Source organism: Staurois parvus, unplaced genomic scaffold (assembly GCF_062004578.1).
Source record: "Staurois parvus isolate SC_StPar_1 unplaced genomic scaffold, SC_StPar_1.0 ptg000684l, whole genome shotgun sequence".
Classification (NCBI taxonomy): domain Eukaryota; kingdom Metazoa; phylum Chordata; class Amphibia; order Anura; family Ranidae; genus Staurois; species Staurois parvus.
In genome coordinates, this window is record NW_028318480.1 from 1,610,707 (window position 1) to 1,638,421 (window position 27,715).

Sequence of the window (27,715 nt, forward strand, 5' to 3'; positions counted from 1 at the left end):
TAGTGCTGCACTGCCTTCTAGGGACCCAAATAATACACTAATAATAAAACACCCTCCTGAGCATCAAACCCATGTGTAATAGAATAAATCTGTGAAACAAATAAAGTCAATAGTAAATAAAAAAAACTGGCCGAGCCACTAAATACAAATGATAAGTGAAACATATATAAAAAATAAACCAAAATCAATTAGCAATAAACACCTGGCCAGCCTATAATAAACACATGGCTGAGCTGAAGAATAAAGTGTAAAAAAACAACAAAAACTGTAAAATATGTGAAACATATCAGAAATAAAACACGATCACAATAGCAGTAAACACCTGGCTGAGCTGTAATAAACACCCGGCTGACCTAAAGCATAAAGTGTGAAAATCAACAAAAACAGTATTAAATGATTGTAAAACAAATACCTGGCTGAGCAATCAGCCCCTCAGTGGAATAAATATGTGATGAATCGAGTAAATGTTCAACTGGGCTAGCTATTCACAAAAAGTGCATATTCAAAAAAATGATAAGCAGCTCTACTGAATATACAAAAAAACAGATAAATGGTGAATGATAGATAATGCTTACTAAAGTGCAAAATGCAGTCCAAAAGTGATATAACAGTCTCTTTCTGCCAACATTTAAACTAATGCACCAGTGACTTCAACAGGTGTGCAAATCTATCGTGCTCCTCCTCCTTCAGGCATGCACGCTCACCTTGACAGCTGACCCATAGAAAATATAGGTCAACATACGCTCAATATTATTCCCACTGGATCCTCTGCTTCCACAGGTAAGTTATATCACTTATGGACTGCATTTTGCACTTTAGTAAGCGTTATCTATCATTCACCATTCATCTGTTTTTTGAATATTCAGGAGAGCTACTTTTCTTTTCTTTTTTAATTATGCACTTTTTGTGAATATCTAGCCCAGTTGAACATGTATTTGATTCATCACATATTTATTCCACTGAGGGGCTGATTGCTCCGCCAGGCATTTGTTTTACAATCATTTAATACTATTTTTGTTGATTTTCACAATATATGCTTTAGGTCAGCCAGGTGTTTATTACACCTTAGCCAGGTGTTTACTGTTATTGTGATCGTGTTTTATTTCTGATTTGTTTCACATATTTTACTTTTTTTTGTTGTTTTTTACACTTTATTCTTCAGCTCAGCCGTGTTAAATAAAGGCTGGTCAGGTGTTTATTGCTAATTGATTTTGGTTTATTTTTTATGTATGTTTCACTTATTATTTGGATTTAGTGGCTCGGCCAGTTTTTTTTTTTATTTACTATTGACTTTATTTGTTTCACAAATTTATTCTATTACACATTGGGTTTGATGCTCAGGAGGGTGTTTATTATCAACGTATGTTTTGGATCACTAGGGAGCAACGCAGCACTATTCTTGGCAGCAGGCAAACTGACACTGACATCACCAGTGACACTAATACAGTGATCAGTGCTAATAATATGCACTGTCACTGTACTAATGACACTGGGTAGGAAAGTGTTAACATCTAGGGCAATCAAAAGGTTAACTGTGTGCCTAGAAAGTATTCTTGAGTTTACTGCGTGCTGATTTTAATAAGGAATGTGACAGTTTTTATTCACTGGTTTGCATGGAGACAAAAACCGGCACATCCCCAGAGACAAGAGTACCAACACAGATCTGTCTCCTGTCATCTGCTCTGCTGTTCGGCGGGTTCTGGCCATGAATCATCGGCGGGGACCCACTAATCAACATATGCTGGAGCCAGTTATAGAACAGCCAGGTTGGTGGGCGTGCTCCCTACTTGAATATAAACATTCATGTCGATACGTGATTATGCACAGCCGGCCTGCACTGTAGCAGTAAAGCTACAGTGCCCGGTTGGGAACTAGTTAAAGTGGTTGTAAGCCCCTGAAATGAAAAATGAACAAAGCACATCCTTCTGCAGTGTGCACTAACATCAACCTATAGCAGTTAGGGTGATTCTTGGCTGCTGTCTCCTTCTGCTATCTGCAGGAGTCACTTCTGATAATTTTTCTGGACACAAGGCAGTTCTTAGAGATGACATCGTCCCTACCCTCCAAGCCTTCAGCCCTCCAGCACACAGAAGGTGAAAGCCTCAGAAGTGCATGTTTCCCTTTTAGGACAGTGTAGAGGAGGTATATCCTTTCCCTTCATGGAGGTTTGGGATTACACTGGGCTCTCTGCTCTGCGTGTGTCAGATATACACACCTTGCTTTCTGCAAACTGAGAAATACCCTTTGATCATTGTACTTTGAAGAGATGACTGCAGATAAACAGGTATAGCTTATGCAGGGGGATTTGCTTCATCACTGTTTATTACCTGAGGCAAGTCACTTCAGTGGGCTTATGTTAAGTTTATTATTACTTTAAACCACTTCCTGTAAACCCAGGCTATTTTGGACACCCCTGCTGGGGAGGGGATATTATCACATGACCCTGGGCTCCCAGTATTGCTGCACAGAACAAGTCCCACAGGTCATTATAGGAGCACCATTCAATTCAGCATTAAGGACCACCCACTGCCACATCGGTCCTGGGACACCACAGGACCAGACAGAATTTAAGGTATTAAAGGGTATGTGTAAAGGTTTTTTTTTTTTTTTTTATTGCTAGGGGAGGGTAAACCAAAGCCCGTTCTAAAAGTTCACCTCCCCCCCCCCCCCCCCCCCTTCTGACTGGCTCCTATTCAGTACTTCTGCATAGCAGAATGGCAGGGAGCCTGGTCCAGTGAACAGGTAAGTATGTGAAAGGTCTTCGTAATGCTTCTATGACAGAAGCAATCCTGGGAAGGGGGGTCAACAGTAGGTTTACTTCCACCTTAAAGCAGAACTCCAGGCAAAAATTTCTTTACATGTCCTTGTTGCTTATTTCCTACCTTCACTAAATGTGTCATTCATCCACTCAGTAGTTCTGAAATAGCCTATTCATTTTCAAATCAAACTGTTAATTCTCTTTAGTTTCCTGGTTGTAGGACCAGCGGCTGCTATGCCTCCTATTCCCCAAGCCATTGGTCTTGGCCCATCCCTTCTGTAGTTCTTCCTATAGGAAGCAGTGATGTAATTCAGCCCCATTTGCTGTGGTGGGTGGACCAGGACACTTAGACTCTCAGACACATTCAACATGTACAGGCCTAGTGTAACCACCCACATTCACTACAGTTGATAGGAACTGTAGTTTCCATTTACTGCAGAGTGAGGAGAGGATATGATGTCATCCCTGCTGTTACACCTCCTCCTTGGCAGAGCAGATGCTGTTACCTTTTGAATTACAGAGATGGCATCATGACAATTCAGTTAGACTTTTCTCCTAAATGGTAAGGTTTTTCAAAATTCTACTAACTGAGTAGTGGTTTGTGTATGGGGTGTACTAATGGGTGATTTTTGCTTATCCTGGTGTTCTTTAAGGCACATTGTTCATACATAGAACTGGGATAAAGCTAAAAGGTAACATAAATGACCATGAAAACAAAACTTGAAACCTAACTTTTGTGGGTCATAGGTCCTCTTGCAGTTGCTTTAGTCTTTGTAAAACCGCACCAGTATGTCTCTGCTGTTCCCTTCTAATGACCAGGCCCCTGCCCTTTAATGTAGTATGTGAATGAGGACATTGAATTGCTTTTCAGGATTGAAAGAATACCGATAATGAATTTCTATCTGTGCCATCCACAGCGCTGCCTATCTGTAAGCAACGGATCCTTACTGCAAAGTTCTCATTGCTGCCTTCTAACCTCACTGAGCCCGAGAAGATTTTACATCTATCCTCTATCATTCCCTTTGACTGCCCTCTTATGGTGAGACGTAAGAAATATTACGATTGCCAGATCTGAACTGCATAAAGATCACAACATGGTCCAGATGTGTTTTGCTATAAATCTGTTGCAGATGATAGACATGTATATTTTGTAATGTGTGAAATTGCCACATCTTTTGACAACATCTTCCACTACACAGGGCTTACAGTGACACATGAATTAAGCAGGACTCCTAGCTAAAAAAAAAAAACCTTAAATGCAGCTATGTATTCATTAAACATAACATGAAATGTTCTTTAAAGCTCCAGGCAAACCGCTAGATATGCAGAGTGAATATGTGTGGTAGGGGGGAATTGAACCCCCTATGTGCAAAGGAGCTGAGTGAGCTATAGGGATCCTTGTGTCAAGGACCAGAGGTAGCAAAAGATGCTTGCTGGAGTAAACACCTGGGGAACTCAGTGGAAGGGGAAACATGTGATGTATGAGCTAATGTAATAAGTGGCTCATAGACAGTGTTGGTCAAAGAGGTGGAAGAAGGTGGTTTTGAGCACTAAAATGTGTGGATGCACAGGACACAGTGGAAAGTGAAAAAACATGGATGAAAAAACAGAGACATTTTGTTTTGGGGCATTTATTTGATAGAAACAGAATTACACTGTATCTTGATGCACCTATTGGAGTAGTGCTACACTGTTTTTGATTACTATGCATGACAATTGTGCATTTAGCCACTTGCCTCTAGCTTAGCTTTAAAAGCACTTGTATTGTGGCCTCATTCATGCAGGTGTACCAGTCTGTAAGCCTGTGCGAAGGACTGGATTTGGCTGTCCAGGATGCACAGGTGTTGCATGCAGGCAGCCTGTTGAAATCAATGACAGGCAGCTTGCATGGACCTCCACGTGCATCCTGGCCTGTACATTCATGCAGGTCTAATGCTCAGATCAGAATGCAATCTGCCTACATCTTGATTCATGCATCGGGCCTACATGGATGTGCACTTCAGGATGCATGTAGAGGTGTGCGCAGCCAGCTGCCTCTTATTGATTTCAACGGGCTGCCTTGCATATCCCTGCACAGAGCACCTGTGACTGGTATACCCATATGAATCAGGCTTTAGACCCCCTTCCTTCTCAGTTATTTCGTTCGGTACAATATTACAACAGCAACAAAACAGAATAAAAACAACTGGCAGAACAGCTACCTTAAAAGCGGTCAGCTTAAAACATTTTTCAGTTCAAACAAAGATGGGATTACCTTTTCAAGGCATGTCAGCAGGGGATAAGCTCTCATAGACATTATCAGTGTTCTGTTCATGATAAGAAACAATACGCTGCAGGAATATTGGTGGTTTTTGTGTTATCACCAAATGATAGTAAAAATTCATGCTTTAATAGAAATACTGGTCCTGGAATAGAACAGTCTAACATATTTTTAATCAAATATATTAGAAAAGGGAATATCCTAAAGCATTCTGTTAAAGTATAAAAAACATTTTTATATTTCGAGAGTTAGAGTAAGAAGAGTATGTCAAGCCAATTCTTTTTTTTTTATGTTTTGGATTGAATGGAGAAGGGTTAGAACTCCCTGTTGGATTACTACCACTATGCTTATTGCTTTTTTGGAAATGGTTTCACCAGACAAGAAGTGAAAGAAAATCTGAAACAATGACACAAATAAAAAAAAAAAAAAGTGTTCTAACTTTCCACGATCTGTACAAAAAAAACAAACAAAAATGGAAAATTGTATCACACTTACTATAATTTTCCTTTCCTGACGCCAATCCATGGCAGCATACATGTGATATAGCTCTGCCTCTATATATACATCCACAGGACCTATGTATATCTATAAAAGTCTGACTGAGAGCAATCTCCCCCATTCTCCGTACAATCAAGATCAAACAAAGGAGGGTTCATATGCTACCATGGATTGGCATCTGGAAAGGAAAATTATGGTAAGTATGATACAATTTTCCGTTTTCCTGATGCCAACATGGCAGCATACATTTGCTAAATAACTAGCTAAACAGGGAGGGCTAAACTGTATAATCACACTGCATTACAATGGACATGGAAGCCTAGACTACCATTCTGTTGAAGTCCATTGACGTATAAGCTCCTGGATCTTCCCTGTAGTGCCTGATGCAGGTGCACTGTGGTAACTAGCCTGCTGCTTTGCAGAAGTCTTCATAGACACTTTGCATGCGCTGTCCCGAATGTAGAGATGGACCTGGCTGAATGAGCCTCTACCACTTCTGGAGGCTCTTGCCTGGCTTCACTATGTTTTCAGGATGACCTTGACACTCTAAGATGACAAGGTTTACTGCATCTTCCGCCTCTGAATTTGCCTGGAAACACAAACAGCCTCCCAGAGGATTTAAGCTAGGAAGCATCTTGGATACCTGGTAAATCCAGCTTGTGTAGGTTATGTGTCATCCGTGCCAGAAAGGATGGAATCACCAATTTTGTAAGATCAAAACTGAAGCCACTTGGGGACAAAAAGGTGCTCAAGGGGCATAGGCCCCAACTTGTTCAGAAGAAAGAAGATGTAGGACTCTGCAGCTTGAAGCGCTTGCAGGTCCAAAACTCTGCCCCCTGTAGTTACCGAGGGGCACTGCTTCTTGAGTGACATCCTACTGAAGACTCCTTTCTATTGGTGCAAACAAAGACCTGGCAAGGAAATCCAGTGCCAGAATATAATCCCACAGGGGAAAGGTTTTTCCTCCTCAGGGCAAAGTCTCCGGACCAACCTCCTAAAATGCTCCCCTGACCGCTCACACGCTCATTCTCTGATGAAGCTGAAATGGCTGAAATTTGAGCCCTTACAGAACTAGGCTGGGCCCCAAATTCAGATCTGTGTGAGGAACTTATAGCAACTGGGTGACCATCGGTTGCTAGGATCAAAATCCTGCTCAGCTGCAAAGAATGAACTTGTTCCAGACTTCGAGTAAAATGGCATTTGTTGGAATCCTTCCTGAAAGCCTGCAGGATTTACCACTGACAGAGGATAGCCCTAATCCTTCAATCCTTCCCTCTCAATTTCCAATACATTCTGGGCCAGTTGTTGTGGCTTTGGAAGAAAGCCATTTGCTAGTCAACTATTCCTTGGCTGAGTAAGTATGAACAGGAGCCAGGCGCTGTGTAGTTTTGTGATAAAAGTAATACACCTTATATGGAGGTGTGCCTTTAATAATTCATATGGTAAAAAATAGATAACCAGCCTGTGGCTTTAAGAAGCCAGGTTCCAAGATGGATGGCCTGTCCGCTCAGAGGGAAGCAGTGGAGAGTAGTTTGTGTAATTTGCTTCTTTGCTGAACAACTGCTGCAAGTAAGGCAAGCCATAGATGGGTCACTTTTTTGCATTTAATCCGCGAGTTGAACAGAAAAAAACTGACCCGATTCACCAATCCACATATTTGAGGTAGAATGGGGAATTGTCTCAGTAAGCTATTGTATTCTGACAGTGGGGAGACTTCCCCAAAGTCATAATACACTAATCAGTGTTTCAGGTTATAGCCTTCAGCAATGATCAATGATCAAGCAGGAAAAATCCGACAAGGCCGTTGTACATAAGTGGATCGGTTGACCAGCAAATTTCGATCCATGTATGTTCGGCTTAAGTTAGTAGCAGGGCAACTTTCATTCACAGTGTACTGTGTTCAAGAGTCTAACTTGAGCTGTGTAGAAATATGTTTGCTCACTGACCCTTCCTCAGTTTTCAAATAATCCTTACAGATTTTACAATTTTTCTTAGAAAGGTAAGCAACCACTTATCTGCAAAGAAAATATAACACATGCTTTACTTTATTGAAACGATACAGCTTTACACCCCGGTCACATTGGGTGCGATTTGGCATGCAATTTTCATGCCCTGCAACTTGCAAGTCGCACCTTATTGTCTGCAATTGGATCAGACATTTCAAAAGTAGTACATGCACTACTTTTGGTACGATTTGCATAGATATCTGTATAAATGTCTTGCAAATTGCACCTGAAATCGGCGGTTCACCCAACTTTCAATGTAAGTTGCACAATTTCAAAGTCTGGCTTGATGGGACTGGGGGCTTATGGTCAGCTCTGTGTAAGAATATCTGTCTTTGCTGTAAGGTTTGTTATGGAGGTTAATAATCAGCTTCTAGGCTTATTACCACCTGAATGGATTTGGATGAATTGATTGGAAAAAATCCAGGCATCACTGTGGCTTGGCATGGATTACCACTGAGAAGTGGAACACAAGTTAGCACTATTTTAAGTGGTGACATAATTATCTTCTATTGAACTTGTCTTTGCAACTGTGTAGTTAAAGTGTTATTAATCCCAAAAGGAAACATTTATAATATTGCAGCTTACCAATGCTAAGATGTGATAGCTGCATCACATTTTTTTTTAGGCTTTCTTTTTTTTATTTTCACCTGGTGATCTGTCCAGTAAGGCTCTTGTTTTTCAACATGGCAAGCTCTCCTGCAAATGTATAAGTTAGTGTTGAGATAAACCATTTAGCACCGACAAGGTTGCTTACAATGATCAGCTTTTATTTATTCATGTAAAACCTTTATCACAAAAGGAAAAAAAATAACTACTTACAGTGGGGATCGAAAGTTTGGGCACCCCAACCTAAAATTTGTATTAATGTGCATAAAGAAGCCAAGGAAAGATGGAAAAATCTCCAAAAGGCATCAAATTACAGATTAGACATTCTTATGTCAACAAAAGTTAGATTTTATTTCCATCATTTACACTTTCAAAATAACAGAAAACAAAAAAATGGCGTTTGCAAAAGTTTGGGCACCCTGCAGAGTTAATATCTTGTACTGCCCCCTTTGGCAAGTATCACAGCTTGTAAACGCTTTTTGTAGCCAGCCAAGAGTCTTTCAGTTCTTGTTTGAGGTATCTTTGCCCTTTCTTCCTTACAAAAGTCTTCCAGTTCTTTGAGATTTCTGGGCTGTCTGTCACGCACTGCTCTTTTAAGGTCTATCCATAGATTTTTAATTATGTTGAGGTCAGGAGATTGTGAAGGCCATGGCAAAAACTTCAGTTTACGCCTCTTGATGTAATCCCCCGTGGGTTTCGAGCTGTGTTTAGGATCATTATCCATTTGTAGAAGCCATCCTCTCTTTAACTTCAGCTTTTTCACAGATGGCATCAAGTTACCATCCAAAATTTGCTGAAATTTTATTGAATCCATTTTTCCTTCTACTCGTGAGATGTTCCATGTGCCACTGGCTGAAACACAACCCCAAAGCATGATTGATCCAACCCCATGCTTAACAGTTGGACAGAGGTTCTTTTCATTAAATTCTGTGCCCCTTCTTCTCCAAACGTACCTTTGCTCATTCCGGCCAAAAAGTTCAATTTTAACCTCATCGGTCCACAGAACTTGTTTCCAAAATGCATCAGGCTTGTCTATATGTTCATTTACAAAGTTCAAACGATGATTTTTGTGGTGAGGACGTAGAAGAGGTTTTCTTCTGATGACTCTTCCATGAAGACCATATTTGTACAAGTATCTCTTTATAGTGGAATAGTGTACCACAACTCCAGTGTCTGCCAGATCTTTCTGGAGGGATCGTGCAGTCAAACGTGGGTTTTGATTTGTTTTTCTCACAATCCTGCGAGCTGTTCTGTCTGATATTTTTCTTGGTCTTCCAGATCTTGCTTTAACTTCCACTGTTCCTGATGACTGCCATTTCTTAATTACATTCCGAACAGAGGATATTGACATCTGAAAACGCTTTGCTATCTTCTTATAGCCTTCTCCAGCTTTGTGAGCGTCAACTATTTTCAGTTTCAGTTTTCTAGACAACTGCTTAGAAGAACCCACGGTGCTGATTGTTGGGGCAAGGTCAGATGAGTCTGGGCATTTAAAACCTTTGAGATTGACATCATCTGGTCTTCCCAGACGATGATTGAGAACAATCCATGACAATGGCAGGTCTCAGCTTTGCAAAGTAGGCAGTGCATGCTATAAATTCTGCAGGGTGCCCAAACTTTTGCAGACGCCATTTTTTTGTTTTCTGCTATTTTGAAAGTGTAAATGATGGAAATAAAATCTAACTTTTGTTGACATTATAAGAATGTCTAATCTGTAATTTGATACCTTTTGGAGATTTTTCCATCTTTCCTTGGCTTCTTTATGCACATTAATACAAATTTTTAGCTGGGGTGCCCAAACTTTCGATCCCCACTGTATGTAACTGCAGTGTGAATTGGAGTTTGTCTTCAGTTTGTTAGTGTATCTAAAGCTGCTAGTACATCTAACACTTCCCTCCCCCCAGACTGGCAACGCTGCTGTCCAAATGTGCCCCCTGTGCTCATTCATCTAGAATGGGGGACACTCTAATACAGGAGCTGTGTTACTGGCCAGATCACCAAGTGAAAACAGAGGGAAAAAAACTAAAAAAAAGAAAACTAATGCAGCCACCACATCTAAGGATTGGTAAGCTGCAGTATTGGGTTTAATATGTACATAACGGAATGTGGATAATGGACCTCTGATAATGGTTTACTACTACAATTTCAAAAGTGCAGAAGATGTATGCAGAAGCAGTTGTGGAATTTTATGCCTACGTAGCCCACGCACCCACTATGGAGCCTCATGGAGAATTGAAATTAGAATCTCTGTTTATCCTGTTTTGGCAGGAAAGGTGGTATAATAGTCTCTGCACATGCTATAGGTAGTCAGGGAGGAGAAGCAGAAGATGCTGTTGGTATACTGACCCTCTCTCAATGCAGTAAGCATGCAGTGATCCTGACACTTGGCATGCCAGATTATGAAGGCACAAACTGTCCATACAGTATGTGTGAACTTTTGGACAGTGGGGGTGGGGTATGGGTCTTCAGTGTCCACTGCTGTACAGTAGCTTTGGCAGAAATTAAAATGGCTTTTTATTTGGCTTTACAAACATTTAAAATCCACCTAGTGATTGTATAAATAATGATATAATGTTATTATTTTTCACAGATCTGTGCTCTAGGAGGACTGCTAAAGTTTATTGACCGTCGCCGGATTGGTGTTCAGTTAGAGGACAGCAGTGTGGGTGTCCCAATCCTGAGCCTCAGAAAATATGTCTTGTATGTTCTATTTTATTTATTTATTTATTACAGGTACTTATATAGCATCGTCAATTTACGCAGCGCTTTACATATAAATATTGTACACTCACATCAGTCCCTAACCCTCAAGGGGTGTACAATCTAAGGTCCCTAACTTACATTCATACATACACATACGAGTGCCAATTTAGACAGGAGCCAGTTAACCTACCATCATGTCTTTGGAGTGTGGGAGGAAGCTGGTGTACCCGGAAGAAACCCACGCAAGCACAGGGAGAACATGCAAACTCCATGCAGGCGGTGCCGTGGTTGGGATTCGAACCAACAACCCTAGTACTGCTAGGCAGAAGTGCTAACCAATTAGCCACTGTTCCATTTTGGTGATTTCTCTTAGTTTTGCTTTTGCCTCTTATTGCTGAAGCAGTGCCCACTTGTGCCATTATGGCAACCTTAACATATAAAGAATAGCAGCTCAAATGTATTCATGTAGCTAAAGGGACAGGCTATCCACAAGTGATATCCCAAGTATAGGTGGTATCTGGAGGGCTAAGACTGACTGGAGTAGTAAGATCTCCTCTCCTTAGTTTTTGGCTCTAAACCGTTCTACCTTGGAGTTTTGAGGGCTTCCACTCCTTTGGTTTACATCCTCTATATAATACAATTAAATTTTAAAAAGTCCAAAAGGTAGAGATTACATCCACTGTTTGTGTTCATACAGTGCTACTATAATGCACCATTTGATCGCTAGTAGTTTCATAAAAAGCACATTCCTTTTGTGATTGACCCACTTTTAATGACAATAAAATTCTGTTTCTGACAGGAAAGCATAGTGTAGTTATTTACAAATGATTTTAATTTTAATTCAACATTACAAAAGAGAACAAACTAAATGAACACAAACTAAAACACAGTTTAAATATTAACAGTGTGAACCGGGGGGTGTGAGATAATCAGTGCTAGTTAGGGTTAGCCAATGCTTAACCAGGAGGATCAGTGCTTGTAACCATTATACTGTATGGTATATCTTTACTTTTAAAGCTAACACATACTGTATATGTTTGTATTTCTAGGATTGATATTGTTGATATGGAACCAGATACTTTCAGGTAAAATAACTGATAGTAGATAAATAGCAAAGGCATTCCCCTGTATCTGGGGTCTCCAAACTTTTCACTTCAAGGGCCACATTGCATATTTTACACATATTCGTGAGCTGAAAAAAATATGTTCTGTATAATTGAATCTACAGGAGCTGCGCCTCCCTGCTCCCACCCCACTGTTGGGCCCCTTACACACTAGCGGACTGATTGGGCCTGCCTGTTTTTCAGGCAGACCTGATCAGGCCCTCTAGTCTCCTCTATTGAGTGGCAGATGTAAACAGACACATATACGTTTACACCCATCTACATCTGATCTGATCCTATCCGTTAAAAACAGACTAATGTGGATCCGTTCCCCATCCATCTAGCTGGTTGGATCGGATGGCAGTCTGGTGTAAACGGACAGGCGGCCCATTTACATCTGACTGCCCATAAAAAAAAGAGTGGGTTTGGGTTGTGTCCGTGTCCGCTCTGCATATGCGGAGCGGACACGGACCAACTATTCGTTTGCTCAGCTGGGATCAGTGGACTGATCCCCCGCTGAGGAGCAAGCACACTCCAATGGAGCCTGCCCCATGTGGAAGGGCCATACACAAGTACACTGTATGCAAAATTACAGTGGTAAAGGACGTTGATGTTAACAGCAGGCCAGGAGCCGATAGGTGCAGCAGGTCTGCACTGAAGTACTTCATTGGTTTCTAGGACAGCAGCAGTCCTAGCAACCAACAACACAGTGAAGTGCGGAGATGGGCGGGCTTTGTTGGGTTTTGGGACCTGTACTACATACAGTCAGGGGATGAGTATGCAGCGCAAGTCCTGTCTAAAGACTAGCTGTGGGCTGGAAAAAATGTCCCAGCGGGCCAGATATGGGCGTGGGCCGTACCTTTTAATTTATAGTTAGTTTCTTTGTCAGCTTTTATTGCTGTCTGTTTCCTCAATAGGGAGATTCGCCAGTTTTCAGACTGCTTCCTTCTTCCAATTTGCAGATACTCCTTGAGGATACAAATATGTTTGAGTACCCCGTGGTTTAACCCTGGTGGGGTTATTTAGTAATTTTTTTTGATCGTTTTTAAAGCTGTAATCCATGCTGTACCACAAGTGGATGTGTATGTGGTGTTTTTAATAAAACTTGCCTATGGTATTACACTATTGGAGTTCCCTTTGTAGCACCCTCCTAGGAAGCTAGGGGGAGCTAGTGTTCAATTCTTAGTTAAGAGGACTGAGTAGCAGCCTGGGTATAATAGTTAGCAGGGCTAAATTCAGGTCAGGGTTGAGAGGCTCTGCAGGTCAGTTCTCTGATACCTCCCCCTGCGCTAGAATCTTGGGGAAGATTCTAGAAGCAGTGGGTGGCGGTGAGGAGGGGCTGGCCTGCACACTTAGGTGACCCTAGCCAATCCCCAAGCAAGAGGCTTGGCATGGGGATAGGGCAGCCTTTAAATGTGATAGAGCCTGCTCAGACCTCATCGGCCCCCAAAGCGAGGACCATCTGTGCAGCAGGGAAGGAGCTAACCTAGCAGATGGCCTGAAAGCAGCTATCAACCCACCAGCTCATAGGAACAGGAGTGAGTAATCCTATACCCCCTGGGCCAGTTAAAGAGGAAAGGAGCACTCTGGTGGAGAATCTGATTAGCTGCTTACCCAGGACTGTTCAGCTTGCCCAGGGATTCCTTCAGACAGCTGGATAGCGGAGGATTATTTGGGGTCTGGGGTGGTACACCAGGAGAGGCTGGAGAGCTCTCCAAGAAGAGATTTTTGCTGTGCAAAGACTTGTACATAGTTCCAGGAAGTTGTCCTCAATTGCAGTTTCCTTGGGCATCCCATACACCCCTTACCCCATCCAAGCTACTTACCCTTTAAATAAAAAAAAAAACAAGCTCAGTGCCTGTTTACTGTCTCCTGGATGCAAGTCTGTGAGGAAGTGCGTGTTGTTTGGCAGTGCAGGACTATAAGGGGATTCAAATTTCTAGCGACTCCTAAGGGAATAGTGCTACACCTTTTTATTTTTATCCTGCATGGAGGAAGGAGTAAGCGGTCTGAAGACTGCCAGCGGTGGTGCTGTATATGGCTGTGCAGCGGTTGTGCATTCACAGATCCCTTTGGGCCATCCATCCAGATTGACAGAAGGAGGGATATGGATTTCCCAGACAAGCAGACTGTTGCTGGATATTACTGCTGAGCAGCAATGCACTTCATGATCTCTTTGTGGGATCTGAATATCCGGTAAGGAGTTTTTCCTTTGTGGTGGAGCAGCTCTGAAACACGGCTTCCTCCCTGATTGATGTCTGGTCTCCTCTTCACTCATATGAACATTTCTTTTCATTCCAATGGATATTTGGATCTGGGACTAGTTTTTCTAGTTCTGTGGACAGGAACGTTTTATGTTTAAGTTTTTCACGGATTTGTTAGTTATATTTATTTTTGTAATATTGTGACTTAGGGCCAGTTCACACTACATGAGTTTCAGTTCCCTTTTTTCTGCATCTAAAACTCACAGAAAGTAGGTTATATGGTTGTCAATGTCATCTGTGCTTGCAGTTACAGTGCATTCCATTTGCAGAAGAAAAAGTAGAACGCACCAAAACGCATTAAAAACACAGTGGAACGCACATGTCCCTATTTCGACTGCAGAAGAAAAGAGGGGGAAAAAATTAACTGGAATGCATAAAAAACGCACTGGAACACGTCACAAACGCACCTGCGGAAAGATATCCAGGACGCATCTGGATTGCATTTCTATAGTGTGAACGGCTCTTATATTTGCAGTTTAGTGTGAGGCAATCACTTAACATTGATTTGGGAAACAGCGTACTTATAACAGATGTTTTATTATTATTAAAAAAGTGTAGTACAGGAAGGCTGCATCCTTGGACTGGGACATAGTTAAGTGTAATTATCTACATTACATTATGCCTATCTCTAGGTCCCTAGGAGGTGAAGACTTCTTTGTCTTTCACTTTGCCAGGCCAGCTCACTTTCACTCCAGGCACTCGGTATTACAGTCCCCCAGGTGTAAGCTAAATCTCAATAGACTTCTCTGTGTGAGGAAACAGAAATACAGCGTGTCAGCAACTTGAGGAATGAAGTTTGCTGGATGAGGGCATGGTGGTAATGCAATGAAAGTCTTTACACTTGCTGAGCCCTGATTTAGGAATATCTGTTAGTCCCATTTCTGGAGATGTTTTAAGTGAAACTGAAGTCTTTTGTTAAAGTGGAACGTCACTCTCTCAATCAACATTGACTATTTTTAGTCCTTCTGCTGCTAGCATTAGTAAATAGACAGGAAGGTATATCATATTTACTTGTTTTAAACTTTTTTTCTTTATACATTTCCTCAGTTACGTCCTGTTTTCCATGCCTAGGCAAATTATGTCATAAATCCCAGGATCCTTCAGGAGGGGAGGGAGGGTTCTCAGCTCAGCCAATGCCTGGGCTAATGGCATATGGATTCCAGGAAGTAAATGGTACATGAATCATTTGCCCTTATTCAAGATGGCCACTGCCAGAAATACCAGGGGGTGTGTTTGAAAATTAATTATCAGCAAAATAAAACATGGAGACATGGATGGAGTGGTGAGTTTGCTTTGAATATTAACAATGGATTAAATAGCATTTTTGGCTTGAGGTGCTCAGATGCAGTGCAATTCCACTTAATAGACTACAAACAGGCATGTCTCTTCTCTGATTAAAAAAGCTACCTGCCTGCTTGCAGTTTTACATGGTATGTAAACTGAGCTGTGCATGCACAGCTCATCCTACAGGGCCGTTCCATGTCTCTGTATGCGCAGGAGTTAAGTTATCCCAAGCTGGCCAATTGCGATGCCAGAATACCTGCTCTCAGGAAGAAGATGCCTGCATTAGCGAGGGACTTTGACCATTGGAGAGTAGGTAATTTTCATGACCTTAGTTTCCCTTTAGTTCATTTTATATGAAGTGAGAACTGTTTTTTCAGATTCCAAAATGACCAAGAAGAGAGGCAGAGAGAGAAAGAGATGTATTTTTACTAAAGTAACGAAGTGCGTTGAGATTTTATGTCTATTATTTGTCAGTGTTTTGCAGATATTCAAAAGTGAGGCCCATCCATCTGTATACAAGATGAGCTCTGGAGGGAAGGAAGGGCTGAGCCTGTTTGGTATTGATGTGTTTTAAACTTTGTGAGCGCTTTCTTGTCGTTGTATATACAGAATATACCCATATTTACAATGTCCTTGTATATACACTAACACTAAAGATGCAGTTAGCCATGCACATTCTGTATGTTTTATTAGTTTATTCTTTAACCATTTGACCTCCAGAAGGTCTTACCCCCTTTATGACCAGACCATTTTTTTCGCTATTCAGCACTGTGCTACTTTAACTGGCAATTGCTCGGTCATGCAACGCTGTACCCATATGAAAATTTTCTCCTGTTTTCACATAAATGAAGCTGTCTTTTTGGTGTTGTTTGATTACCGTATTTTTCGCTCCATAAGACGCACCTGACCATAAGACGCGCCTAGGTTTTAGAGGAGAAAAACAAGAAAAAAAATATTCTGAACCAATGGACTGCAGACACAGTACAGGAGATGACCAGAGACTGCGGATACAGTACAGGGGATGACTAGAGACTGCGGACACAGTACAGGGGATGACCAGAGACTGCGGCCACACAGTACAGGGGATGACCAGAGACTGCGGACACAGTACAGGGAATGACCAGAGACTGCGGACACAGTACAGGGGATGACCAGAGACTGCGGACACAGTACAGGGGATGACCAGAGACTGCGGACATAGTACAGGGGATGACCAGAGACTGTGGACACAGTACAGGAGATGACCAGAGACTGCGGACACAGTACAGGAGATGACCAGAGACTGCGGACACAGTACAGGGGATGACCAGAGACTGCGGACATAGTACAGGGAATGACCAGAGACGGTGGACATAGTACAGATGACCAAAGACTGCAGACAGTGCAGGGGATGACCAGAGACTGCAGACAGTAAAGGAGATTACCAGAGACTGCGGACCTTTGGGGAGGGAGGGGGAACGGGTACCTGAATTTGACAGGTACCCGCTCCCACTTCTGCGGAGTTGTCCTTCCTTCTTCTTCCCGCGGCGGCTTCTGTGACAGCCGGGTGCCCACTGCGCATGCGCAAGAAGCGCTGCGCTTTGTGAATGGCCCGAAGCCTTCTGTGACCTGTCATGTGTCACAGAAGATGCCGGACCATTCACAAAGTGCAGCGCTTCTCGCACATGCGCAGTGGGCACCCAGCTGTCACAGAAGCCGCCAGGGGAAGACTGCAGCGCTGGAGCGAGGAACAGGTAAGGTCCTGCAGGAGAGAAGAGCTGAGCGGCCGGCCCGATATTCTGACATGGTAGCGGCAGAAATACCGGACCGGCCGCTTTACATTCGCTCCATAAGACGCACTGACATTTTCCCCCTTTTTTTGGGGGGAAAAAAGTGCGTCTTATGGAGCGAAAAATACGGTACCTCTAGGTTTTTTATAATACTGTATAAATGAAAAAGACCAAACATTTTGAAAAAAAAAACCCACAATATTTTCTACTTTCTGTTAGAAAATATATCCAATAAATCAAATTTCTTCATAAATTTAGGCTAAAATGTATTCTGCTACATGTCTTTGATGGAAAAAAAATCCCAATAAGTACATGTTAGTTGGTTTGTGTAAAAGTTATAGCTTCTACATACTATAGTGTATATATACTGGAATTTACATAGCTTTTAAGCAGCTCTGACTTTTTGACTGTCTATCACATTTCTTGAGGCACTAAAATGCCAGGACAGAACAAACACCCCCAAATTACCATCTAAGAGGCATGTTGAGTACATGGAAGATGTTATTTTTTTGCCAAAATGATAAAGAAAAAAAAGTGTTTTTTTTTAACACAACGTTGTCACTTTAATGTGATTTTGCACGCATTCCATGGGTATATATAGAATTACACCTCAAAACACATTCTGCTACTTCTGAATATGGGGGTACCACATGCGTGAGGCTCTTTAGGAGCCTAGCCACTTACAGGGCCCAAAATCCAATAAACACTTTCAGGATTTCAAAGGGTGTACCTTGCGCATTTGATTTCCTGACTGCCTATCACAGTATCTGATGGTGAGTATTTTGCAGATCTCATTTGTTGCTATTTGGTTTTTTGAAAATAAAGAAAAATAAAACATATTTTTTATTTTCTTAATTTTTCAAAACCATGTGACAAAAAATGAGATCTGAAAATTACTCACCATACCTCTTATCAAATACCTTGGAGTGTCTACTTTCCAAAAAAGGGGATCATTTGGGGGGTGTTTGTACTATCCTGGCATTTTAGGAGGCTGAATGAAAAAAATATTGCCCAACAGATACCTCAATTTTCATCAATTGACGTTGATGAAGAAATCTCTGCCAGAAAAAAATGTATGCCTAGCATTAGAATCCACTGCCACACATACACCCCTCAGTTCTTATGTTGGGCATACATGTAATGTTCTTTTCTATGTTCAGCCTGTGTGACCCTAACAGATTCGTCCATTCACATCAATTGATGTGAATGAAGACATCTGTGCCAGAAAAAAGTATATGCCAAGCATAGGAGCTACAGCCACCTGGCCACCCGACTCTTAATGCTGTGCAAACATGTTTTTTTTTTTTTTCTTTTAACTGCGGATTGAGAAAATTTTTTCTGAATCAGAAATCTGAACTGCGGATGGAGAAATCTCCCCCTGCCACACTGCAGGCACTGATGTATGTATTCTGAGACCAGCACCCGGCTGCTGTCAGAATACACAGATCAGTGCTGCAGTTGATTGTCATTCCGGCAAAGCAAACAAAAAGGTTAACAATAACACACAGTAACAATATAACATTAACTTGATAAAACAACTTTTATTTTTCTTGTTCCTTTTTTGTAACTTAACTTTTCTGAACAATAACCTTTTTGTGATAAACAGCTTCCTGACTACCTAACATCGTTAAGGACCCTTTCTGTCAAGAATTGTGGGGACACCTACACTCACTGGCCACTTTATTAGGTACACCTGTTCAATTGCTTGATAATACGAATTGCTAATCAGCCAATCACATGGAAGCAACTCAATGCATTCAGGCATCTAGACGTGGTGAAGATGACTTACTGAAGTTCTAACAGAGTATCAGAATGGGGAAGTAAGGGGATTTAAGTGACTTTGAATGTGGCATGGTTGTCGGTTCCAGACAAGCTGGTCTGAATATTTCAAAAACTGCTGATCTACTGGTATTTTCATGCATAACATCTCTAGGGTTTACAGAGAATGGTCCGAAAAAGAGAGAACATCCAGTGAGCGGCAGTCGTGTGGACGAAAATGCCTTGTTGATGTCAGAAGTCAGAGGAGAATGCGCAGACTGGTTGCTGCAACATTCAGATGGTAGGGTCAGAATTTGGCGTAAACAAAATGAAAATATGGATCCATCCTGCCTTGTGTCAACGGTTCAGGCTTGTGGTGCAATGGTGTGGGGGATATTTTCTTGGCACTAGCAAGGTGTACCTAATAAAGTGGCTAGTGAATGTATGCTGTGCCTTGCTGTACCCTAGAGTTCACTAGCAAAAGAAGCAGTCATTGATGCAGAGGCCAGGTTTGTCAGGACAGGATGGTGAAAAAAAAAACGAGTGTCAAACATTATTCCGTGTTTATCATAGACACATCTTTGTTGGGGTAGGTTGGAGGACATCTGGAAAATGCCTCTCATGCAGCCAACTAATTGCATCTGGATTGGGGCTTTTGGCCACAGCGTCTTCTGGATTAAAAAGGGCTGAGACAATCGCGTCCTGACAATTTAGGAAGAATTCAGTTCTTCCAATAGCTTTGCAAATAATAAACAAATTGTATAGAGTCGGTTGAAATAAATATATAGACACTTCTTTGTACCAGTGTCTAGCTCTGCCGGAGGCTAAATATGGGTTCATCATTTGGTCGTTGAAGTCTATACCTTCCATATCAAGATTATAGTTGGACGCAGAGAGGCTTTTCAATGACACCAGACGCTGTGTGAATTTGGACCGTGTGTCTGGTGAATGGAAGACAGGATGAATACATCATGTTTTGTCCTTCCATTTTACTGTTATTAATTCTTCATGCCACATGTAAGCTTTCTCCCCCTTTCTAAGTGGCATGTTAACAAGCCTGTGCCACAGCAGCCAATTTTTTTAAGGAAAAAATGTCTAAAAAGTGGGATGCTTGCTAAAAGGTGTTCACATGGTACCCCATACAAAACAAGTGTAACAACAAGCCTCCCGCTATCTTACCACTGCTCCCTATGTAGCCTGGGCACACGGGGGCTACACTTAGCTGTCTTTTCCCGCATAAATTCTAAGGTGGTATGTATAGTCTGTGGCCCTCTCACAGAGCTCATACAGTTTGACCCCATATCTGGCACTCTTGCTGGGGAGATATTGCTTGATTGCAAGCCTGCCAGTAAAATGTATAAGGGACCCATCTATGCAGATGTTTTCTTGGGGTGTATACATATCTGCAAATTTTTGGGACAGGTAAATTAGGAGGGGCTGAATTTTGTAGAGACAATCATAGTCAGGGTCACCTTAGGGGATGACAGAGGTTATTGTCAATGAAATGCATAAAATGAATTATTATCTCATATCTTTTCCTGGCTAAGCATTTGGGTGTAAGATGAATCAGGTCTGTGGACCAATATGACCGCAATACTTCTTTTTTGTAATGTTAGGGTTAGGCCCAAAAAGTTTCACATTCAGAAACCGTGATTGGCTTCCACTCAAATGGCCTGGCAAGGTATGAATTTGGGTTGGTGATGATATACTGTAGGACAAATATTACTTTGGTCCACAATCAAATATAGAGGTCTTTGTTGAAAAGAAGTCAAGGAGCGTTGTTAAGTTGGCTGTTTCCACCTGAACCTTGGGCTGGGCTGTCAATGGGAGAATAGCATGTGCTGCTGAATCTGGGGGCAGCCAGTTAGGGTTTGCAAGCAGCTCCGGAAGAACACTATGGGCTCTATGGGCCTGTACATGAATTCTTGGTGGCTGCGGTTGCATTACGCTATTAGTGCTAGCCACCTCACCAGCTTGTACTGCACTGCTGGTGCTTGCCACTTCTCCATGAGATACTGCAGTGCTGATGTCTAAAAGATCATAATGTAGTATGCTTCGGTAAACTGATACATCCGGACCAATCAGCATTTATCCCCTCTAGATCAACTGCCAATAAAATTAGACAATTGTTTCTTAATTTGCAGATACCCGTGGATAATCAGGGAGGTAGCGACATCCTTTCCTTGGATGCAGCCAAGGCTTTTGATAGGGTTGAGTAGCTCTATCTCTGAGAGGTTTTATGGAGATTTGGTCTGGGGGAGGGTTTTCTAAAATGGGTGCGGGTCCTCTACTCAGCTCCCCGTGCTAGACTTCGTATTAATAATGTGCTTTCTGCCACTTTCCTTTTATACAGGGGTACCCACCAGGGTTGCCCTCTATCCCCCCTCCTGTTTGCCCTAGCAGTAGAACCCTCTGCAATCATGGTTCGTAGACACCCCTCTAATGTGGGATTCTGTAGAGGTAATGTGGAGGATAAGGTATCTCTCTATGCTGATGATATGCTTATTTAATTTGGGGGACGTATCTGAATCCATTCAAACCCTAATAAAGACCATAATTCACTTTGGTAGTTTTTCAGGTTTCACTATTAACGGGACGAAATCTGCTCTTACGGCCCTGGATCCTATTTCCTCTCCTCTACCAACATGTGCTAGGCAAATCCCTGTAGTTCAATCCTTCAAGTATCTTGGAGTGATAGTATCTCCAGATCCTTTTTCCTATCATTCTCTTAACTTATTACCACTGTTAGATAGACAGAGGCAGAAGGGTCATTGTTGGTGCAAACTGCCTCTTTTGGTTGTGGGAAGAGTTAACCTTATCAAAATGATATGGACTCCTCAACTCCTGTACATATTTCATAACTCTCCTATGTGGATTTCACAGAAATGGTTAGGCTAGACTCCCAATTTAGGGCCCTTATTTGGAGAAGGAGGACAGCTTGGATAAGTTTGAATACCCTACAGTATGGTAATGATATTGGGGGGTTGGCAGTTCCACATGGTAAATGGTATTTTCTTACCGCCCAGTTCCAACAACTTGTGGGATGGGGTCGACAGGACAATCTAGATCCAATTGCCAGATTGATAACTGTTCCCGATCTGGATTTACTCCCTATTTCTCATTTGGACATGGATCTCCCGGCTCTCCCCTCAAGTCCCACTGCTGTTCTCCTGCTGAAGGTCTGGGAAGCCTTGAAGATAGTCTTAGCCATATCGGGTTTCATGGATTTCACCCCTATTTGACATAATCCTAGATACCCAGAATTAAATCAATTAGAGGATTTCTCTGAATGGAAAAATAGAGGTATACTTTATCTTAGTCATTTATATTCTGATGTTCATTTTAAGTCATATGATCAGCTGGGTCAAGAGTTCTCATTGCCTCATAAATATTTCTATAAATATCTTCATCTCCAGGCATGCTATACAAGCTCAGAAGAAAACTTTATCCCTCATCAGATCCAAGTCTAGGCTGCTTACTGAGATATTACAGGCTTCTTTGCACAATGGTTTAATATCCTGCATCTACAAAGTATTACTCTCCTCTACCCAGGACCATGCGAGTTTGAAATCTAGGGCCCAGTAGGTTATGGATCTGGGGGAGATAGGGGGTGATCATTGGGATTTGGCATTGGAGTTGATACCAGTATAATCCCTGTCGGCCTCACACAAGTAATCCCAACTATTTATCCTTCACAGGTCATACCGAACACCGGTTAGATTGTTTGAATGGGGCAGGAGAGATACACCTTTGTGCCCAAAGTGTATGGCACACAGAGGGGACTTTATTCAAATGATTTGGAGATGTCCAAAATTAGCAAGATATTGGGAGGATGTTCTGGGGGTTGTGTCTTCCCTCTCCCAGACTCCTGTCCCTTCAGATCCATTAGTGTGTCTATTGGGAGCTCTGGACCCTGAGCTGTACTCTCCAGGTATCTATATCATGATTACTCATCTCTTGTACTTAGCAAGAAAACTAATAGCTAGATATTGGCTGCCTAGTACAATACCTTCTAAGAAATGTTGGGTGGAGTATGTTAATTCTCTCCTTTTACGAGAACAAATTACCTGTCGTCACCGTAGTGCTCCATGTAAATTTGAGCTAATCTGGCAGAACTGGCTAGATACGCCTGGCTTGGTACCTCCAAGATTGATAATGAACAGATTTTACAAATCTGATACATTACAGCTATTTGATTGTTGAAATTTAACTTGATGGCCCACCTGCAATTGTTATTTTTGTTCCTGTTGTGTGTTCTGCTCTTCTTTTCTTTCTTTTCCTTCTCTGACTTTTGTTTCCTCTACTCAACCTCTACATACCCTGTAAAATGTTTGCTGATGTGATCTTAAAACTCTGCAACAAAGGGCTGTAAAGATGTAATCCTATTGTGTATGCTGTATATGAACAATGTCCATTTTTCTTGTACACATTTGTATGATTGTCTACTGCCCTGCTCTTTGCTCCTGTATTTCCCTTTATTTTTCAATAAAAAAACTGAACTGTGCCTGAGTTTGAATCTCCCCCCTCCTCACTCCCCCACTGGTCTGCAATCATACTGGGCTATGAGGACGTGTTCTCGGGAACACTCCTCTCATAACTAGACCAGTGATCCATTCTTCCAGTACATTGTCATCCATGGGGAACTCTGTGATTCAGAGCAGTTTGCTCCAACACTGAAGCAAAACGTACATAAACCACAAGTGAGCAGCACTCGGAACCACCTGTTCCAAATGGTCCTGGGCATGGTACACTTAACTGATCCCAGACACAATTCAGAGCTCTCACACTACACAAATGAACTGGCTCAACGGGCCGAACCATGGAAGCCTGACAGTAGTTCTAAGTGCAATCATAGACAAATACTTGACTATCCTTTAGAAGTAATGGATGTGAAATGACCCGTACCTAATTCTGCACACTGAGACAAGCATAAACATACCTTACATTTATTGAACATGCAATAAATGAGCTATAAATAAAGCATAAAACATAACTAACTTTTGTATGGAATGCAGTAAAGGAGTTATAAATATCTCTCATTATAATAGCTTGTCAACATTTTTGGGTTCTCCCCTGCATCCTGACATATTAATTGCCTGTGCTGTCCCATCAATGTGGCAGGATGACTGCTCAGCTCAATATGGAAAACTGGCCTTAGGAATCTGGCACCCCTTATACTTTAGGAGGTAGTGCTACTAGAAACTTTACCAGCTCTTAACTCATTTCTCATCTAAAGTAGTGCTGGAGATGCTGTAATACAGCATTCTCCACAATACACAAATCTGGCTGCCTGTCAGCAGTCTATGTGTATTTGTTTGTCTGTAACCCAGGGTAATGAACTAAGACAGGTTTGCACAGGTCTGTGACAGAATTACCACTGGAGATAACAGATTTTAACTTACAACAGATGCAAAGTTAAGGAGTGATCAGGGTCAGGTTTTAGGCCTCGTACACACCATGCATGCCGAAAAACTGATGGAAACTGAAGCGCAGATTTCACTTGCAGAGACATCAGTTTTCATGCACGCTTCAATGAGCTTTATACACAGTGCAGATTCCTTCCCTGAAAAAATCTGCATGTGGTGTGAACAGGGCACATAGAGAACAATTGATTTTGTTGTGCCCTTACAGAATGTGTGCATAAAAAAACAATGCTTTTGCACCATGGTGTGAACGAGTCCTTACTCTGTCTCAGTGCTACTTTAGAGCCGATTAAGGAGCAATTTTTGAATAAAGTTGTCCTTACAGGTCCTGATTAGCATTGCCTTGCTGTGTGCACAATTCATAATTGTCCCCCAGAGGACTGCTGAGGAGCCTCGAAGCTTGATGTATCTGTTTACCTTTCATAAAACTATTCAGGAAAATCTGATGGAGAAATCAGAAATGTTTATAGTTTTTTTAGGTTGTATTTACAAAAATATTTTGCTGTAACCACTTAGGTCTTTTAAATCGCTGTCAATCCAAGTGGGGAGAGAACTGTATGAGGTGATTATACAGACATTCTAGCTTCTAAAAGCATTGATGTATTTACTTCTGAATGCACACACGTTTATTTATCAGTACTTGTCCCATCTGTGTTAGGTTATGGTTTATGAGACCAACACACAATCAGACTGAGCTTACCTCTCGGCTTGATGTGATCGAGTTCTTCATGGCACCCAGAAACCAAGAAACAACAGGGAACCTTCAGAGCTGCCTGAAAAACATCAAAAATATCCCTGTGAGTTTTAACATTGTTCATGTGTTACTGCTAATTAATTCCTAGTTCCAAGCTTGAGTTAAAAATAATTTGCTGTCCTGACAGCAGCCAAAAACAAAGACAGTTCTGGCTACTATACTTTCCTGATCTTCGGCGCTGTCCCCCCGTAGAGTAATTGTACCAGTACAGAACTGCAGTTCATCTTCTGGGTTGAACAATGCCCATCATCATTTAAAACACTACTTGTGAGCTCAGGGCATCAAGACCCTCCCCTGCCCTGGGTCCACAAGAGAATGCTATAAAGAGTAGCACAACATAATTACATACAGTTCTGCAGCAGTTAGGATCATTCCGCCATCAGAGGACATTTTATTGGTTGAACTAGATGGACTTGTGTCTTTTTTCAACCAGACTCATAATGTAACTAACTATATACAGTTGTGCTCAAACGTTTACATACCCTGGCAGAAATCGTGAAATTTTGGCATTGATATTGAAAATATGACTGATCATGCCAAATAATGCTCTTTTATTGAAGGATGATGATCATATAAAGCCATTTATTATCAAATAGTTGTTTGGCTCCTTTTTAAATCATAATGATATCATAAATCACCCAAATGGCCCGGATCAAAAGTTTATATACCCTGGAATGTTTGGCCTTGGTACAGACACACAAGGTGACACACATGGGTTAAAATGCCAATTAGAGGTTAATGTCCCACATCTGTGGCTTTTTAAATTGCAATTAGGATCAGTGTATAAATAGTCAATGAGTTTGTTAGCTCTTACATGGAAGCACTGACTAGGCTAGATATGGAGCCATGGGGATCAGAAAAGAATAGTCAAAAGTCCTGCGTAACAAAGTAATGGAACTTTATAAAGATGGAAAAGGACATAAAAAGATGTCCAAAGCCTTGAATATGCCAATCAGTACTGTTAAATCGCCTATTAAGAAGTGGAAAGTGAAGGGAACTCTTGATACCAAGCCAAGGTCAGGTAGATCAAGAAAGATTGCAGCCATAATTAACAGAAGAATTGTCCAGGATTCAAAGAAAAACCCACAGGCAACCTCAAAAGAAATACAGGCTGCTCTAGAAAAAGATGGTGTGGTTGTTTTTAGGGAGTAAAATATGGTTACACTTGAACAAAAATTAGCTGTTTGGTCGAGGTGCCAGAAAGAAGTTTTTACTGCATCAATGACACAAAAAAGCCTGATTACAATATGCCTGACAACACCTTGACATGCCATGTAACTCCTGCCAATTTTGCAATCATTGGTCAGGTTAGGAACCTCTGTCACGTTTGTATTGCTGTCTGTGGCCTCATTGTGGAATTCCACTCACTTCCTGTGCTAGTGACAACATTGTCACTGTACAAATAAGTGAGGTGAAATCTCCATTGAGGCTACAGATGGAAATAAAAAGCTAACAGGGGTTCTAAATTTTACAGGGCTAGTTAAATAAAGTATTTTTATTGCTGCTGTTTTCCTATTGTGAAGATTTTTCCCTCACTGTGCAACGAGGTGACAATTAAGGAGCAATAGCAGACCATGTGGCTGCTACGGGGCCCAGTGGCACCGAGAACCTAGGACTAGTCATAGCAGACTATGTGGCTGCTATGGGACCCTGCGACGCAGAGAACCTAGAACTAGCCATAGCAGACCATGTGGTTGCTGCAGAGTCCAGCGGCATAGAGCACCCAGGACTGTCTAGTTACATGTTGCATGTAACATGTTGAATGTTGCATCAGTAATTGGCAAGTAGATTTGGATAAATTGAATATATATTTTCGCTTGGGAACCTCTATATGATTCCTATGCAACCAATTAGTATTCTGTATATCTAGAGGCATTCTAGACTTCCTGTTTTTCTCCTTTAGGGATTTATTACATTTGATATTGTGAAGAGCAAGACCTACCTTTATCCATCAGGATAAGATAACATTTATTATAGACAAGCATCTTGTCAAGAATAGCCACTAAGAATGTTCACATGCTGTTCAAGATGACATTTGCGATTTCCTTTCATCTTTGTCACCTCAATTCTAGCTGATAAAATATTAAGCATTTTCCTTTGCTTCATCAGCTGATCCTAAAGCGCATGACACTTTCCAGCACCAAAGTATCTGACTGGCAGGCATTGTATAAGGTATGTTTACAGCCCAAAAATGATAGTGATCCACAAGTAATGCTCACTGTAAGTAATGCTTTTATGTACAGGATTGCCCTCTAAAATGAAAAAAGAGCTATATGTATCTCAAATCCAGGAAACAAGGGTTTTATTGTTTGTGTAATGAGATTAGTTGATACAGTGCAAACCATTTCTGTAAAACTCATGTCAACTGTATTTCAAGAACTGATGGATTATAGCTACAGTTGTGACCAAAATTATTCAACCCCCAATGCTGTAAAGGGGTTTAGGGACTATAGTGTACATTTGGAATTGTATTCAGAATCAAATCCTACAAGGACGTTGTAACTACCCAAATGCAACTAAAATGACATC

General features: G+C 41.5%; 1 protein-coding gene and 1 long non-coding RNA gene across 3 annotated transcripts in view; both read left to right on the plus strand.

The window, feature by feature from the left end:
* The window catches only part of MSH5 (mutS homolog 5), a 113,229-nt gene that overhangs the window by 20,202 nt on the left and 65,312 nt on the right, over positions 1-27,715 (plus strand). For both annotated transcript variants that reach the window (XM_089652504.1, XM_089652503.1), the window contains exons 5-11: positions 3,676-3,797; positions 10,719-10,828; positions 11,881-11,916; positions 15,957-16,039; positions 24,949-24,994; positions 25,091-25,229; positions 27,296-27,358. In XM_089652504.1, coding sequence (XP_089508630.1) covers positions 3,676-3,797; positions 10,719-10,828; positions 11,881-11,916; positions 15,957-16,039; positions 24,949-24,994; positions 25,091-25,229; positions 27,296-27,358 — 599 coding nt within the window. The remainder of the gene's footprint in view (positions 1-3,675; positions 3,798-10,718; positions 10,829-11,880; positions 11,917-15,956; positions 16,040-24,948; positions 24,995-25,090; positions 25,230-27,295; positions 27,359-27,715) is intronic.
* LOC149447487 (uncharacterized) lies at positions 17,776-23,513 on the plus strand. The gene is made up of 2 exons (XR_016305868.1): positions 17,776-21,175; positions 21,271-23,513. It is a non-coding gene; the product is annotated as an uncharacterized LOC149447487 (long non-coding RNA).